The sequence below is a fragment of the Melospiza melodia genome, chromosome 30 (genome assembly GCF_035770615.1).
Source record: "Melospiza melodia melodia isolate bMelMel2 chromosome 30, bMelMel2.pri, whole genome shotgun sequence".
In the NCBI taxonomy this organism is placed as follows: Eukaryota; Metazoa; Chordata; class Aves; order Passeriformes; family Passerellidae; genus Melospiza; species Melospiza melodia.
Genome location: NC_086223.1, coordinates 5,288,256 through 5,303,035, shown reverse-complemented (window position 1 = coordinate 5,303,035; position 14,780 = coordinate 5,288,256). Strand labels below are relative to the sequence as shown.

The window sequence follows — 14,780 nt, the reverse complement described above, 5'->3', positions numbered from 1 at the left end:
TACTGGTTTAAATGGTTGTTACAGTTTTAAATGGTTGTTATGGGTTTAACTGGTTGTTACTGGTTTAAATGGTTGTTATTGGTGTAACTGGTTGTTATTGGTTTAACTGGTTGTTATTGGTTTAACTGGTCATTACTGGTTTAACTGGTCGTTACTGGTTTAAATAGTTGTTATTGGTTTAACTGGTCATTACTGGTTTAAATGATTGTTATTGGTTTAAATGGTTGTTACTGGTTTAACTGGTCATTACTGGTTTAAATGATTGTTATTGGTTTAACTGGTCGTTACTGGTTTAAATGGTCATTACTGGTTTAACTGGTAGTTACTGGTTTAACTGGTTCTTACTGAGCTTTCTGGAGCCTTTATCCCAGGAACAGTTCTGGATGTCCCCAGGCTGTCAGTGCAAGGTGGGGGGATTGGTTTGGGTTAAATCTGGGATTTCTGGGAGTTTTCCCATTCTAGGGGGATCCTGAGCTGAGCCCGGGCCCTGAGTGGCGCCTGCAGCAAAGGTGACATCTCTGCTGCCACCAGGAGCTTTGAGTTCCCACTGGGAATTCTGTGTTATATCCTGCTGGGAAATCTGTGTTTTACCCCACTGGGAAATCTGTGTTTTATCCCACTGAGAAATCTGTGTTACCCCACTGGGAATTCTGTGTTATCCCACCTGGAAATCTGCATTTTTTCCCACTGGAAACCTGTGTGTTATCCCACTGGGAAATCTGTGGTTTATCCCACTGGGAATTCTGTGTTATCCCACTGGGAATTCTGCTTTATCCCATTGGGAAATCTGTGTTATCCCACTGGGAATTCTGTTTTACTCCATTGGGAAATCTGTTGGGTAACCTGTGTTCTTCACATGTCCACCCCACTTGGAAATGTGTCCATCCCCCCTGGAATCCTGTGTCCATCCCACATGGAAATCTGTGTTTGCTCCCCTTGGAAACATGTGTGATCCCTGAAAAAGCTGTGTTCCCTCTCTTGGAAACCCACATGTCCTGCACCTGGAACCCTGTGTCCATCCTCCTGGAAAACTCATGTTCTCCCACTGGAAAACCCATATTCTTCCACTGGAAAATCCATGTTCTTCCACTGGAAAAACTGTGTTCTCCTTCTGAAAAACTCATGTTTTGCCACTGGAAAACCTGTGTTCTCCCACTGGAAAACCTGTGTTCTCCAATGGGTTTCCAGAACACTGGAAAACCCATGTTCTCCCACTGGAAAAACTGTTTTCTCCCACTGGAAAACCCCCGTTTTCCCTCTGGAAAACCTGTGTTCTCCAGTAGGTTTCCAGAACACTAGAAAATTCCTGTTTTCCCTCTGGAAAACCCATATTCCACACATCCCTCCTGGAGCCCCATGTCCACCCTGCACTGATGTCCCCCCTGCTCTGCAGTGCTGGTGATGGAAGTTCCACCTGGGCTTTGCCAGGAGGTTCTATCAGGAATCTTCCCCAAATAAGAGTGAAGAAGAGCAAAGTAATGGAGGAAATCTTTCCTTGTTTCCCCAAGTGTTTTTGACTCTTCCTATATTCCCAGCAGTGGCAGAGAGAGGAATGAAGGGATATCGGACTTTTAATGCCAGGAGAGCATTGCCATGGCCTAAATGGGCTGAGACTCCACCCAAAACCAGGGAATTGTGTGAATTTTTAGCAGGAGCTTAAGGCCAGAGTGTGTTTGTCAGAGTTTGGACTGACTGGAATGACTCCAGGAGCTTTTGAGCTTTCCCTCCAAACAGCTTTTCCTCCCTCCCTTCCCTCTTTTACTTTCCATAAGGAAACCACAATGATTAAACAAATGATTAAACCTGGATGGATTTCTGGGGATATTTGTGAGGCTATTTCTGAGGATATTTCTATGGATATTTATGTGCATATTTATGAGGATATTTATGTGGATATTTCTCCCTGACATGCAGCTTCTGGCTGTTTCCCTCTGCCAGTTGGGAATGGGGGTTAATTCTGTGGGAAATATTCCCTAATTCGTCTCTTTTTTTTCCCACAGGTGTTTACAAAATATGGGAAATGCTACATGTTTAACTCAGGAGAGGAGGGGCGGCCTCTCCTCACCACGGTGAAGGGGGGGACAGGGAACGGCCTGGAAATCATGCTGGACATCCAGCAGGACGAGTATCTGCCCATCTGGGGAGAAACAGGTAAGAGCTTCCTCTTCCTTGGTTGATTTCCTTGGAAAAACCATCCCATCCCACCCCATCCTATCCCATCCCATTGGTCCCATCCCTATCCCCATCCCATCCCATGGATCTCATCCCTATCCCAATCCCATCCCATCCCATCCCATCCCATCCCATCCCATCCCATCCCATCCCATCCCATCCCATCCCATCCCATCCCATCCCATCCCATCCCATCCCATCCCATGGATCCCATCCCATGGATCCCATCCCATCCCATCCCATCCCATCCCATGGATCCCATCCCATCCCATCCCATCCCATCCCATGGATCCCATCCCATCCCCAAACCAGCTCTGGGAGCAGGATCCTGCTCACTCCAGGATGTGTCACTTTTCTCCCCGGGGTTTGTGGTGGCCCCTTGGGAGCAGCATTTTGGGGAGTGCTGGGCTTGGGTGTCCCAGCCCCAAGGTTTGGGATGCCAGGCAGGAATGGCACTTCCTGTCCTGGGCAAGGGTGGCATTGTGGGTGACAGGAGTGTGGGGACACCTTCAGGGGCTCCAGCACATCCCTCTCCCCTGGAAAGGCATTTTTGGGAGGCTGTGTTCAAGGTGGACCCTCTGGGTTTTCCTTCTCTTTGGAATTTGGGAATATTTGCTGCCCTGAGTTGTGTTTGCTGGGTTGGTGCTGTGTGGGTGGAGCAAGGACTGGGCTCCTTGGCTTTGGAGCATTTGGGGTGGATGGAATCTGAGCAGGAATGAACCTGGGCTGGGCTGAGCATCTCTGGAGGAGCTGGAACCCTCTCATCCTGGAGCAGGAGGTGCTGACCAGGAGAGCTGGGCTGTGGAATGTCCCCAGGGCCTGTGGATGGGATACAGCTCCTGGAGTGGATGTGGAGTTGTGGGGAGCACTGGTTCCTTCAGTGGATCATGAATCCTTTAATGGATCATGGATTCTTTCATGGAACATGGATCCTTCAATGGATCATGAATCCTTTAATGGATCGTGGATCCTTTAATGGATCATGGATCCTTTCATGGATCATGGATCCTAACATGGATCCTTCAATGGATCATGAATCCTTTAATGGATCGTGGATCCTTTCATGGAACATGGATCCTTCAATGGATCATGAATCCTTTAATGGATCGTGGATCCTTTCATGGATCATGGATCCTTTCATGGATCATGGATCCTAACATGGATCCTTCAATGGATCATGAATCCTTTAATGGATCGTGGATCCTTTCATGGATCATGGATCCTTTCATGGATCGTGGATCCTTTCATGGAACATGGATCCTTCAATGGATCATGAATCCTTTAATGGATCGTGGATCCTTTCATGCATCATGGATCCTTTCATGGATCATGGATCCTAACATGGATCCTTCAATGGATCATGAATCCTTTAATGGATCCTGGATCCTTTCATGGATCATGGATCCTTCAGTGCTGCTGCAGAAATGATGGGCAGGAGCGTGGGGGACAGGATGGGGACAGTGCCACCAGGGCCACCCAGGCACAACAGCTCAAGATCAGAGGCTCAAGGAGGAAGTCTCATGTGCCTGGACCTGGTTTAGAGCTGGATTCTCATGTCCCAGGATCTGAGCTGGTATTGGAGCCTCCTGTCCCTGGGTTATGTTGGATTCTCCTGTCCCTGGGTTGATTTTTGATTCTCCTGTCCCTGGGTTGATTTTTGATTCTCCTGTCTCTGGGTTGATTTTTGATTCTCATATCCCTGTCCCTGGGTTGATTTTGGATTCTCCTGAACCTTAATTTCCAATTTATTACAATTCAGAGGGTTTCCCTTCCCACTGAGCTCCTGTCTGCTGTCACTGGGAGGGTGCCACAGGGTTGGTTTTGGATTCTCATGTCCCTGGGTTGATTCTGGATTCTCCTGGACATGAGCTGTGTTGGATTCCCCTCTCCCTGGGTTGATTTTGGATTCTCATATCCCTGGACCTGGGTTCATTTTGGATTCTCATGTCCTTGGGTTGATTTTGGATTCTCCTGTCTCTGGGTTGATTTTGGATTCTCCTGTCTCTGGACCTGACTCTGACCTTCTGGGCTTAGATTGCATTGGGAGTTACTGAAGTCTCTTTAAACCTGGAATTTTACAGAATTCAAGGAAAAACTCCATGAACAGGGCTCTGATTTACTGAAGGGATGAAGGAGAAGCTCCTGGGCTCATTCCCAGGAGCCTTGGCCATGTTCTCAGGTAGAGCTGCTTGCCCTCAGAGCTGAGAACTCTGATCTTTGCCAAACTTGGATCTTGGCCTTTCCTCGGGAGCCTTCTCCTCTCCCATCCAGCCTGTCCTGGATGCTCCGGGGCTCCCTGGACACCCTCAGAATCCCAAATGGGAGTTCTGCTGGTTGAGAGTGGCTGTTGCCATGGCAATGCCTCACTCAGCTCCGCTGGTGAGGGAGGGAGTTGATTATTTCCAAATATTTGCATAATAATTTCAGTGTGCTTGGAATTCAATCCCCTCGGTGTTGCCTCCGGGCTGGGCTCTGCAAGGGAAGGAGCTCCAAGGGAATTCCAGCCCTGGAGGGAGACACAGGGTGGGAAATGGATTTCTAGAAAGTTCTCAGGACTGACAGAAGGCCCACACAGTGTGCATCCGTATGCAAGCTTTGAAATAAGAAATACTAACTTAAAAATGCCATAAAATAAAACAAATATTACTAAGATAAAAACAAAACAAAAAAAAGTTTCAAAAAATAGCCTTACAAATAAGACTAAATATTTTAAAGAAATAGAACTATGAAAGATACATTATAATAAGACCCATAGAAAGTAATTTTAGATTATTAAAATATCTACAATATAATATAACAAAACAAACAAAAAAATACATATAGGATATTATATTATGCTATAGTATAGTACATATAGTATATTATAGATACTATATATATTATATATACTAAAATATACCATATTATATTATATTATATTATATTATATTATATTATATTATATTATATTATATTATATTATATTATATTATATTATATTATATTATATTATATTATATTATATTATATTATATTATATTATATTATATTATATTATACATATAGTATATTATAATTAAGAAATAATCAACTTCCATTTATAATAGCGTAAATTAAAACATCTATATTATCTCACTGTTCTCATGAGACTAAAATTGAATAAAAAATTGTTTTATTAAAATAAAAATAGAATTAAAATAAATAACATAGAATAAAACTAAGAATAAAAATTTTTTAAACATCTCTCAGTTACCCCATCTCTAAATCAAAATAAAAGTATTATCCAACAGTCCCTGGTCTTCAGGGACAAAGGGGTGTGGGCAGAGGGAGATCCATGGGATGGGAGGAGTTGGGTTTTCCCTTCCCCTGAGCTCTCTGTCACTGGGAGGGTGGCACAGGGAATTGTGGAACCCTGGCAGTGCCCAAGGCCAGGCTGTATTATTGTCACACTTTTTAATGAAAGGATGGGACTGCTTTTGGGCTAGAAAGGATTTATTGCTCAGATAAACATCAGTCTCAGAGGCTGTGAGTGTCTGGTTTGCACAGCCAGGTGTCTGCTGAGGAAGGCAGGAGCCTCCCTGGAAATGGAAAATGTAAACCCCCTCCCTCCAAATTCTTATAAATTTGAAATAAAGGGGCTCTCCAGCAAAGATGTGGGAGCAGGAATAAAAGTTCTTTATTAGGGAGGAAAATAAAAACAAAATAAACAATGCAGTGATACAGAGGTCTCCTCCAGGCAGGTCCTTTGAGCTCTTGGAGATGTGTATCACACCCGAGATAGCTCAGCCACCTCAGATGGCATCAAATCAGCAGGATGGCTTCTGTGGCAGTGTTGGAAACAAAAAGGTTTTAATAAAAGGTAAAATAACAAAGCTCTTTACAGAGAAAAACCAATCCAGGTTCAAGGAGTTCTTGTTCATGGTAAAACACTCCAGAAAAGCAATTGGTTCCTTTGTTCTCCTCTTTTTCTAGTGAATTGCTTAGGTGGGACCTTTTGGCTTCTGTCCAATTGGTTATCCTTAAGTTTCAGGTGAAGTCCCCCAGGTCCTATGAGGTGTCTTTTTACCTAATTGAGGAGAGAAACTTCTGAGCTTTTTTCCTTTTTAAGCAGACAGAGAATAATTTGGTCACTCTGTGAACAGGGGACACAAACCAACACTGATAGAACCCAACCTGACACCCTGTGGGTCAGGGTGTTGGCAGCAGTGCCATTGGAATTGTGGATCATCCCTCCTGCAGTGTCAGGGGTGGTTCTGCTGGAGCAGGAATCCTGTAGAAAGGGTGGAGTCTTCCTCTGAAGATCCAGTGGAGAAGAAAGTTGCTGTGGTGTCCCAAACCTCAGATTGTATCCAGGTAGGAATGCTTGGCTCCTCCCCTGGGCAGAGCATCTCCCCATGGGATGATGGAATTTGATCAGCCGTGCAGGGACACTCACTGGCCATGGACAGAAGAGATCTCCTGAAGGGAGGATCAGGTATCCTGGCTAATTCAGGGAATTCTGGCTAATTCTAGGAATTCTGGTTAATTCAGGAATTCTGGCTTATTCAGGAATCTTGGCTAATTCAGGAATTCTGGTTAATTCAGGAATTCTGGCTTATTCAGAAATCTTGGCTAATTCAGGAATTCTAGCTAATTCAAGAATCTTAGCTAATTCAGGAATCCTGGCTAATTCAGGGAATTCTGGCTAATTATGGGAATTCTGGCTGATTCAGGAATTCTGGCTAAATAATTCAGGAATTCTGGTTAATTCAGGGAATTCTGGTTAATTCAGGAAATCCTGGCTAATTAATTCAAGAATCCTTGTTAATTCAGGGAATTCTGGTTAACTCAGGGAATTCTGGCTCATTCAGCAATTCTGGCTAACTCAGGGAATCCTGGGTAACTCAGGAAATTCTGGCTCTCCTCAGGAGAAGGGCCAGGACACTTTAGGTGACCCCAAGCAGCCTCTAAAGGTCCCCTTGCCTTGGGTGGGCTGATCCCAGAGCAGATTTTCCTATTCCATAAAAACTAACGGCTTCTCCTGGCCCGATCCCCTCTGGGTCATTCCTGCCCCAGGCCCCTTTTATTCCCATTTTCAGGAGGATGAACAACACTGAGCCCCTGGGTTTGGGGGATTTTCCCAGTTTTTGCTGCCTGGGAATGCCCAGCCTCTCCAGGAATCAGGATTGTCCCTGTACAGCCCCAGCTGGGATGGATTTTTCCAAAACAACTTCTCTGGGAATTCCATCCCTCCCCACCCTGCCAGGGAACAATTCCCAATCTTCCATCCAGCCCTTCCCTCTGGCAGTGGGAGCCATTCCCTGGGTCCTGTCCCTCCATCCCTTGTCCCCAGTCCCTCTCCAGCTCTCCTGGAGCCCCTTCAGGCCCTGGAAGTTTCCCTGGAATTTCTGCTCTCTGGAATTGTCCCAGAATTTTGTTCAGCCAAAGGCTGTGACCACAAATCAAACACAGGAAAATCCTTCCAGGGCTGTGGATGCTTCAAAAGCCTCCTTCAAAAAAAGAAAGAGAAAAAGAGAAAAAAGCCCCAAATTCAAGGAAATGCAAACCTGAAGGAATCCAAACCCTCTGGCTTTGGAAATCTGGGAGAGCTGAGATAAGGCCCTGAAAATCAAGGGATGAAGCATTAAAATGAAATCTGCATTTCCAGCTTTCCTTGGAGCTTTGTTGTTCTCAAATGCCCACAGCTGAATTAGGAACCCTCAAAATAGCAGGAAAATGTGGAAAACATGGGAAAATGTGGGAAAACGTGGGAAAACATGGGGAAACATGGGAGAAACGTGGGAAAATATAGGAAAATGGGGAAAATATGGGGAAACATGGGAAAATAAGGGAAAACATGGGAGAAACATGGGAAAATATGGGAAAATGTGGGGGAAATATGGGAAAAACATGGAAAATGAGGGAAAATATGGGAAAACATTGGGAAGACATGGGGAAACATGGGAAAATATGGGGAAAACATAGTGAAAACATGGGAAAAACCATGGATTTTGGGGTGGTGCCAGCAAGGTGACAAAATCTGGGGCTGTTTCCTGCCCCAGGAGCTCTAAAGGTGTTTGCAAACTTTGGGATTTTTATTCCTGCTTTTTCCAAGTCCTGGGAATGAGGTCTCAGAGCCCCAGGTGAGGTTTGGAGGTGCTCTGGTTTCCCTTGGGAACCATCCAGGCCATTCTCTGATCCCAGCCCTTCCCTGGGGGGCTCAGTTTCCTTCCTGGAGAAAACTTGGAGCATATTAATCCATCTCAGGGAGCCCCCAGGAGACCTCAGGGCTGGAAGAAGCTTTAGAGATTAAAGTCTCTTCCAAAGGCTCATTAAATTTAATTGGATTAATCCCTTCAGCTCAGGGATAATCTTTTGCTCCCATTTTGTCCAGTTGGTGCTTGAGACCTCCCAGGTGCTTCCCGAGGGCAATTCCTGAATTCCTGGTGCTGAGGAGATGTGGGATAGGGTTTCCACTCCTGGGAATGGTTTTTCCCTCCTGAAAATAGGTATTCCTTTCCTGGGAATGGGTTTTTCATTCCTGGGAAAAGGGGTTTCCCTGCCTGGAAGGGTTTTTCCCTCCTGGAAATGGGTTTTCTCTCTTGGGAATGAGTTTTCCACTCTTGGGAATGCATTTTTTCCCTGATGGAAATGGGTTATCTCTCCTGGGAGTGGGTTTTCCACTCCTGGGAATGGGTTTTCCATCTTGGGAATGGCTTTTCTCTCCTAGGAATGGGTTTCCCTGCTGGGAATGGGTTTTCTCTCCTGGAAATGGGTTTTCCATCTTGGGAATGGATTTTCCCTGCTGGGAATGGGTTTGTCACTCCTGGAAGGGGTTTTCCTTTTTGGAAATGGGTCTTTCCCTCCTGAGAATGGGTTTTCCCTGCTGGAAATGGATTTTCCACTCCTGCGAGGGGTTTTCCTTTTAGGGAATGGATTTTCCCTATTGGGAATGGATTTTCCCTATTGGGAATGGGTTTCCCTTCTGGGAATGTGTTTTCCTTTGCTTGGAATGGGTTTTTCCCTCCTGGGAATGGAGTTTCCCTGCCTGGAATGGGTTTTCCCTGCTGGAAATGGATTTTCCACTCCTGTGAGGGGTTTTCCTTTTAGGGAATGGGTTTTCTCTCCTGGGAAGGGTTTTCCCTGCTGGGAATGGGTTTTCCTTTCCTGGGAATGGGTTTTTCATTCCTGGGAAAGGGCTTTCCCTGCCTGGAATGGGATTTTCCCTCCTGGGAATGGATTTTCCTTTTTGGGAATGTATTTTCCACTCCTGGGAAGGGTTTTCCTTTTAGTGAATGGGTTTTTCCTGCTAGGAATGGCTTTCTCTGCTGGGAATGGATTTTCCTTCCTGGGAACGGGTTTTCTCTGCTGGGAATGGGTTTGTCACTCCTGGAATGGGTTTTTCTCTGCTGAGAATGAGTTTTCCCTCTTGGGAATGCGTTTTCTCTGCTGGGAATGAGTTTTTCATTGGGATTGGATTTTTCCTCCTGGGAAAGGTTTTTCCATTCCTGGGGATGGGTTTTCCCTGCTGGGAATGGGTTTTCCCTGCTGGAGAGGCTCTAGAAGATTTTTCCTTGTGCTGAGCAGCAGCAGGAGCTGGCAGTGCTCTCTTAAACCGGCATTGCTTGGGGCAGCTCTGGAGGAGCAGAATAATCTGATCTGGAATATGAAACAATCTGTTCTGGAGGAGCAGAATAATCTGATCTGGAATATGAAACAATCTGTTCTGGAGGAGCAGAATAATCTGATCTGGAATATGAAATAATCTGTTCTGGAGGAGCAGAATAATCTGATCTGGAATATGAAACAATCTGTTCTGGAGGAGCAGAATAATCTGCTCTGAAAGGGAAAAAAATCCCTGCTCTGAAAGGACAAAGACTCTGCTCTGGAATATTAAATAATCACCTCAGGAGGAGCCAAGAATCTGCTCTGGAGGAACAAATAATTTGCCCTGGAGGAGCAAAGAATCTGTTCTGGAATATTAAACAATCTGCTCTGGAGGAATAAATAAACAGCTTGGAAAGAGCAAAGAATCTGCTCTGAAGGACAAACACACTGCTCTGGAAGGATAAAGCATCTGCTCTGAAGGAGTAAATCATTTTCTCTGAAGCAATAAATAATCTGCTCTGGGATACTAAATAAAATATGCTGGAAGAGCAAAAAATTTGCTCTAAAGGGCGAAAAAGATTTGGTCTGGAGGAAAAAATAATCTGGTCTGAAATATTAAATAATCTGGTCTGAAATATTAAATAATCTGATCTGGAGGAGTAAATAATTTGCTTTGAAGGAGTAAAAAAAAAGGTTTGGAGGAGCAAATAAACAGCTCCAAAGGCATAAAGGATCTGCCCTGAAGGAATAGATAGTCTGCTCTGGAATATTCAAAAATCTGCTCTGAAGGAACAAATAATCTGCTCTGAAAGAATAAATAGTCTGCTCTGGAATATTAAATTATCTTCTCTGAAGGAATAAATAATCTGCTCTGGAACATTCAATAGTCTGCTCTGCAATATTAAATCATCTGCTCTGAAGGAAGAAATAATCAGCTCTGGAATATTAAATAATTTGCTCTGAAGGAATAAATAATCTGCTGTGAAGGAGGAAAGAATCTGCTCTGGAGGGACAAATCACCAGCTCTGGAATATGAAATAATTTGCCCTGAAGGAATAAATAATCTGCTCTGGAATATTCAATAATCTGCTCTGAAGGAACAAATCTCCTCTGGAATATGAAATAATTTTCTCTACAGGAATAAATAATCTGCTGTGGAATAGTAAATAATCTGCTCTGAAGGAATAAATAATCTGCTCTGGAATATGAAAGAATCTACTCTGAAGGAATAAATAATCTGCTCTGGAGGAGTAAATAATTTGCTTTGAAGGAGTAAAAAAAATGAGCTTTGTAGGAGCAAATAAACAGCTCCAAAGGAATAAAGGATCTACTCTGAAGGAATAGATAGTCTGCTCTGGAATATGAAATAATATGCTCTGCAGGAACAAATAATCTGCTCTGGAATATTAAATAATCTGTTCTGAAGGGATAAATAATCTGCTCTGGAATATGAAATAATTTTCTCTGAAGGAATAAATAATCTGCTCTGGAGGAGGAAAGAATCTGCTCTGAAGGAACAAATAATCTGCTCTGGAATATGAAATAATTTGCACTAAAGGAATAATTAGTCTGCTGTGGAGGAGGAAAGAATCTGCTCTGGAGGGATGAATCAGCAGCTCTGGAATATGAAATTCTCTGCTCTGAGGGCAGATCTGAGCTGGCCGAGGGCTCCGGCTGGGCTCCCTGGAGGGGGCAGAGCTGGGCAGGGCTTGGGGAGGATGGAGGGGAGACAATGGGGTTGGGGGGACCCAGCTGGGGACAGAGAGGGACAAGGCAGGGGCAGGGGTGGGTCTGGTGTGGGAAAGGCACCAAATCCAGGGATTCAGGCTTTTCCTGGTGTCCCACCATGGAGAGAGGGAACAGCTGGGGACAGCCCCTCAGAGGGGCCTTGGTGGCCTTGGGGCCTCCCCGGGGCTGTGGGCACAGCTGGCCTGGCACCCTGGGGACAGTGACAGGAGCCACAGCTGGCCTGGCACCCTGGGGACAGTGACAGGAGCCACGGGTGGCCTGGCACCCTGGGGACAGTGACAGGAGCCACGGGTGGCCTGGCACCCTGGGGACAGTGACAGGAGCCACAGCTGGCCTGGCACCCTGGGGACAGTGACAGGAGCCAGAGCTGGCCTGGCACCCTGGGGACAGTGACAGGAGCCACGGGTGGCCTGGCACCCTGGGGACAGTGACAGGAGCCACGGGTGGCCTGTGCTGAGCTGGGCCCCTCCCTGTGTCCCCCTCAGGCCACATTGCCCAACCTCCCTCCTGTCCTGGCCCAGCAGGATGGGGACGGGCCTGGGACAGGCTGGGGACAGTCCTGACATGGGATGGGGACAGGCCTGGGCTGGGACAAGACTGGGGACAGTCCTGAGCTGGGGACAGCCCTGGGCTGAGGCTGGGCTGGGGACAGGCCAGAGATGGAACTGGGGACAGTTCTGAGATGGGACTGGGTTGAGGGGACAGTCCTGTGATGGGATGGGGACAGTACTGAGCTGGGACAAGCTGGGGACAGTTCTGGAGTGGGGACAGCAGGAAGGGAAGGGCTCTGTGGGTGGGAAAGTCTCTTTTCTGTCCCTGCAAGCTCAGGGTGAGGGAAGGAAAATGGGGGTGTCCAGAGAGGGATAGGAGAGAGGGATTTGATGTTAACCATCCCAAAATGGGCCAGGCAGGGGGGGGGAGAATTCCTGGTTTTGTGAGGAAAGATGGCTTGGAATGCAGGGTTATGGAATTGGTCAGGTTGGGAAAGTCCTCTGAGATGAGTCCAGCATCCCCCAGCACTGCCAAGGCCACCACTGGCTCCTGTCCCCAAGTGCCACATCCACCTGGATTTACATCCCTGCAAGGTCAGGGACTGCCCCACTGGAATTTCTCCAATATCAGCCCGAGGCTGTTTCCTCTTGCATGGAATCCATGCCTGGAGCAAATGGCTCTGAGCCAGCTCTGCCCTCCCTGGTGTGACCGTGTTCACAGGGGTTTGAGGATGAGAAAAGAGACGAGGATCTGGCTCCATGTTTCAGAAGGCTGATTTATTATTTTATTATATGTATTACATTAAAACTACACTATAAGAATAGAAGAAAGAATTCCATCTGAAGCCTAGCTAAGAATAGAATAGGAAGAAATGATAACAAAGGCTTGTGGCAGGGACAGAGAGTCCGAGCCAGCTGACTGTGATTGGCCATTAATTAGAAACAACCACATGAGACCAATCACAGATGCACCTGTTGCATTCCACAGCAGCAGATAACCATTGCTTACATTTTGTTCCTGAGGCCTCCCAGCTTCTCAGGAGGAAAATCCTAAGGAAAGGATTTTCCATAAAAGATGTCTGTGACACCTTAGGGCTCTACTCACCTCTGACCCACCAGGGCACCTTCAGCTCTCTTGGAATTGTCCCTTCCAGGGAAGGATCTTCCCTGTTCTGCCAAAATACAACATCTCCCCAAACCCAAAGTCTGGAGCCAGCCCCAGCCTGGTCCCAGTGGGGATCCCCCAGTTTGCTCCTCCAGCCTCCAGATTGTTTCCCTGAGGGCTTCCCTGTTGGAACTATGGGGGGTAGGACGGTCAGGATGGACGGAGATGAGAGATCTCTGCAGCCAGGTTGTGGAACTTGGGGTTTATTGCAAAGGGCCTGGGTGCAGGGCCCTGCTGGGAGCTGCCAAACACAGCCCAGAGCAGGCTGAGAGGAGAGAGGGGTAGAGAGGATGAGAGGGTGAGACAGCAAAAGGGTAAGAGAGTGAGGTTCCCATTCCAATACCATAAATCATCTTCTGTGTTGAATATTCTAATTCTCACTAACCAATCTAGTACAACATACAAATCCTACAGCATTTCCATACAGCCTATAAGAATCGTTACATTACCATCCTGTGTTACATTTTAAACCCTAAAAACTCCTCTTTGGGCCCTTCTGCCAAGCTGTAAGGTCTGCTCTGACCCTTGGGCCTGTCTGCAAGCAGAGGGTGTTGTTCCATCAAAAGGGGATCACCTTCAGCTGGCCACACCATTGTTTTCCAGTTGTTCAGTAACTGAGGGATCTCAAAGCTTGCTTTCATTTCAATCTCGCTTATATTTTCTATATTCTCAAAATATTTTGCCAGACAATCTTATTTATAAGGCTTTCCTGTTCCATCTTCCCCAACACTTCCCCCATAATTTTTCCAACCTTTTCCTCCCAATCCTGCAGGTCCTGCAGACTCTCTGGAATTCCAGGCTGGAGCAGCTCACAGTGCACATCCCAAGGGATGTCAGAGCTGCTTCTGAGGGGAAAATCTCCAAGCTCCTCTTTATTTGCACCCTCAGCTGGGGCTGGCTGCCTGGAGCGTCCCCAGATGGAGGGGTTGGGGTTGGTATCCTGGGATAACCTGTTCCAGTCTGCATCCTTTGTTTTCCCCACTGTTTTTCCTGCCAGTGGAATGTTCTGCTCCCGTCTGGTGTTTGCCTGGGAATATTTATAGAGAGGATCCGGAGCTTTCCCCTCGCCAGACACAACCCAAGCTGTGCTGGACTCCTCCCAAATCCCTCCTTTCCTACTCCTCTTCCCATCCCAGTCCCTCTGGGTGCTCCTTTCCCTGTCCCCATCCATCCCCACCCCCTGTGACCAGAGCTGGCGTGGCATTTCCACTGCCCACCATGGGGTGTGAGCACCAGGGAGGGTGGATTTGGGAGAGGAATGGGAGGAAATCCAAATTGAAGCCACCCCACCCTCCAAAACTCCTTAAAAAGGAATTTTCCATCTCAGTGAGGGATGGGTGGATGGATCATCACCATGGTGATGGCAGGGATTGATGGCCAGCTCTGAGGTGGCCACAAGATGAGGAATTCCCTTTTTGTCTCCCTTGGGAAATCCATCTGGATTCAGCCCTGCCTCATTCTTATCTATTGCTGGATTTCACCGCCTGCTTTTTCTCCCCATTCCTTGAAAACCTTCCAGTGCCAGCCCCACCATTTCCTACCCCAATTCCCATCAGCCTGGCACTGATGGATATTTTGGTTTATTTTCCCTCTCTCCAGCCCAGTTCCAGCAGCCTGAGCTGCCTGGAGGTTTCCCA

At 46.5% G+C, this 14,780-nt stretch overlaps 1 protein-coding gene across 2 annotated transcripts in view; it reads left to right on the top strand.

Moving 5' to 3' along the window:
* The window catches only part of LOC134430874 (acid-sensing ion channel 2), a 500,756-nt gene that overhangs the window by 452,310 nt on the left and 33,666 nt on the right, over positions 1-14,780 (top strand). For both annotated transcript variants that reach the window (XM_063178759.1, XM_063178760.1), the window contains exon 2: positions 2,001-2,151. In XM_063178759.1, coding sequence (XP_063034829.1) covers positions 2,001-2,151 — 151 coding nt within the window. The remainder of the gene's footprint in view (positions 1-2,000; positions 2,152-14,780) is intronic.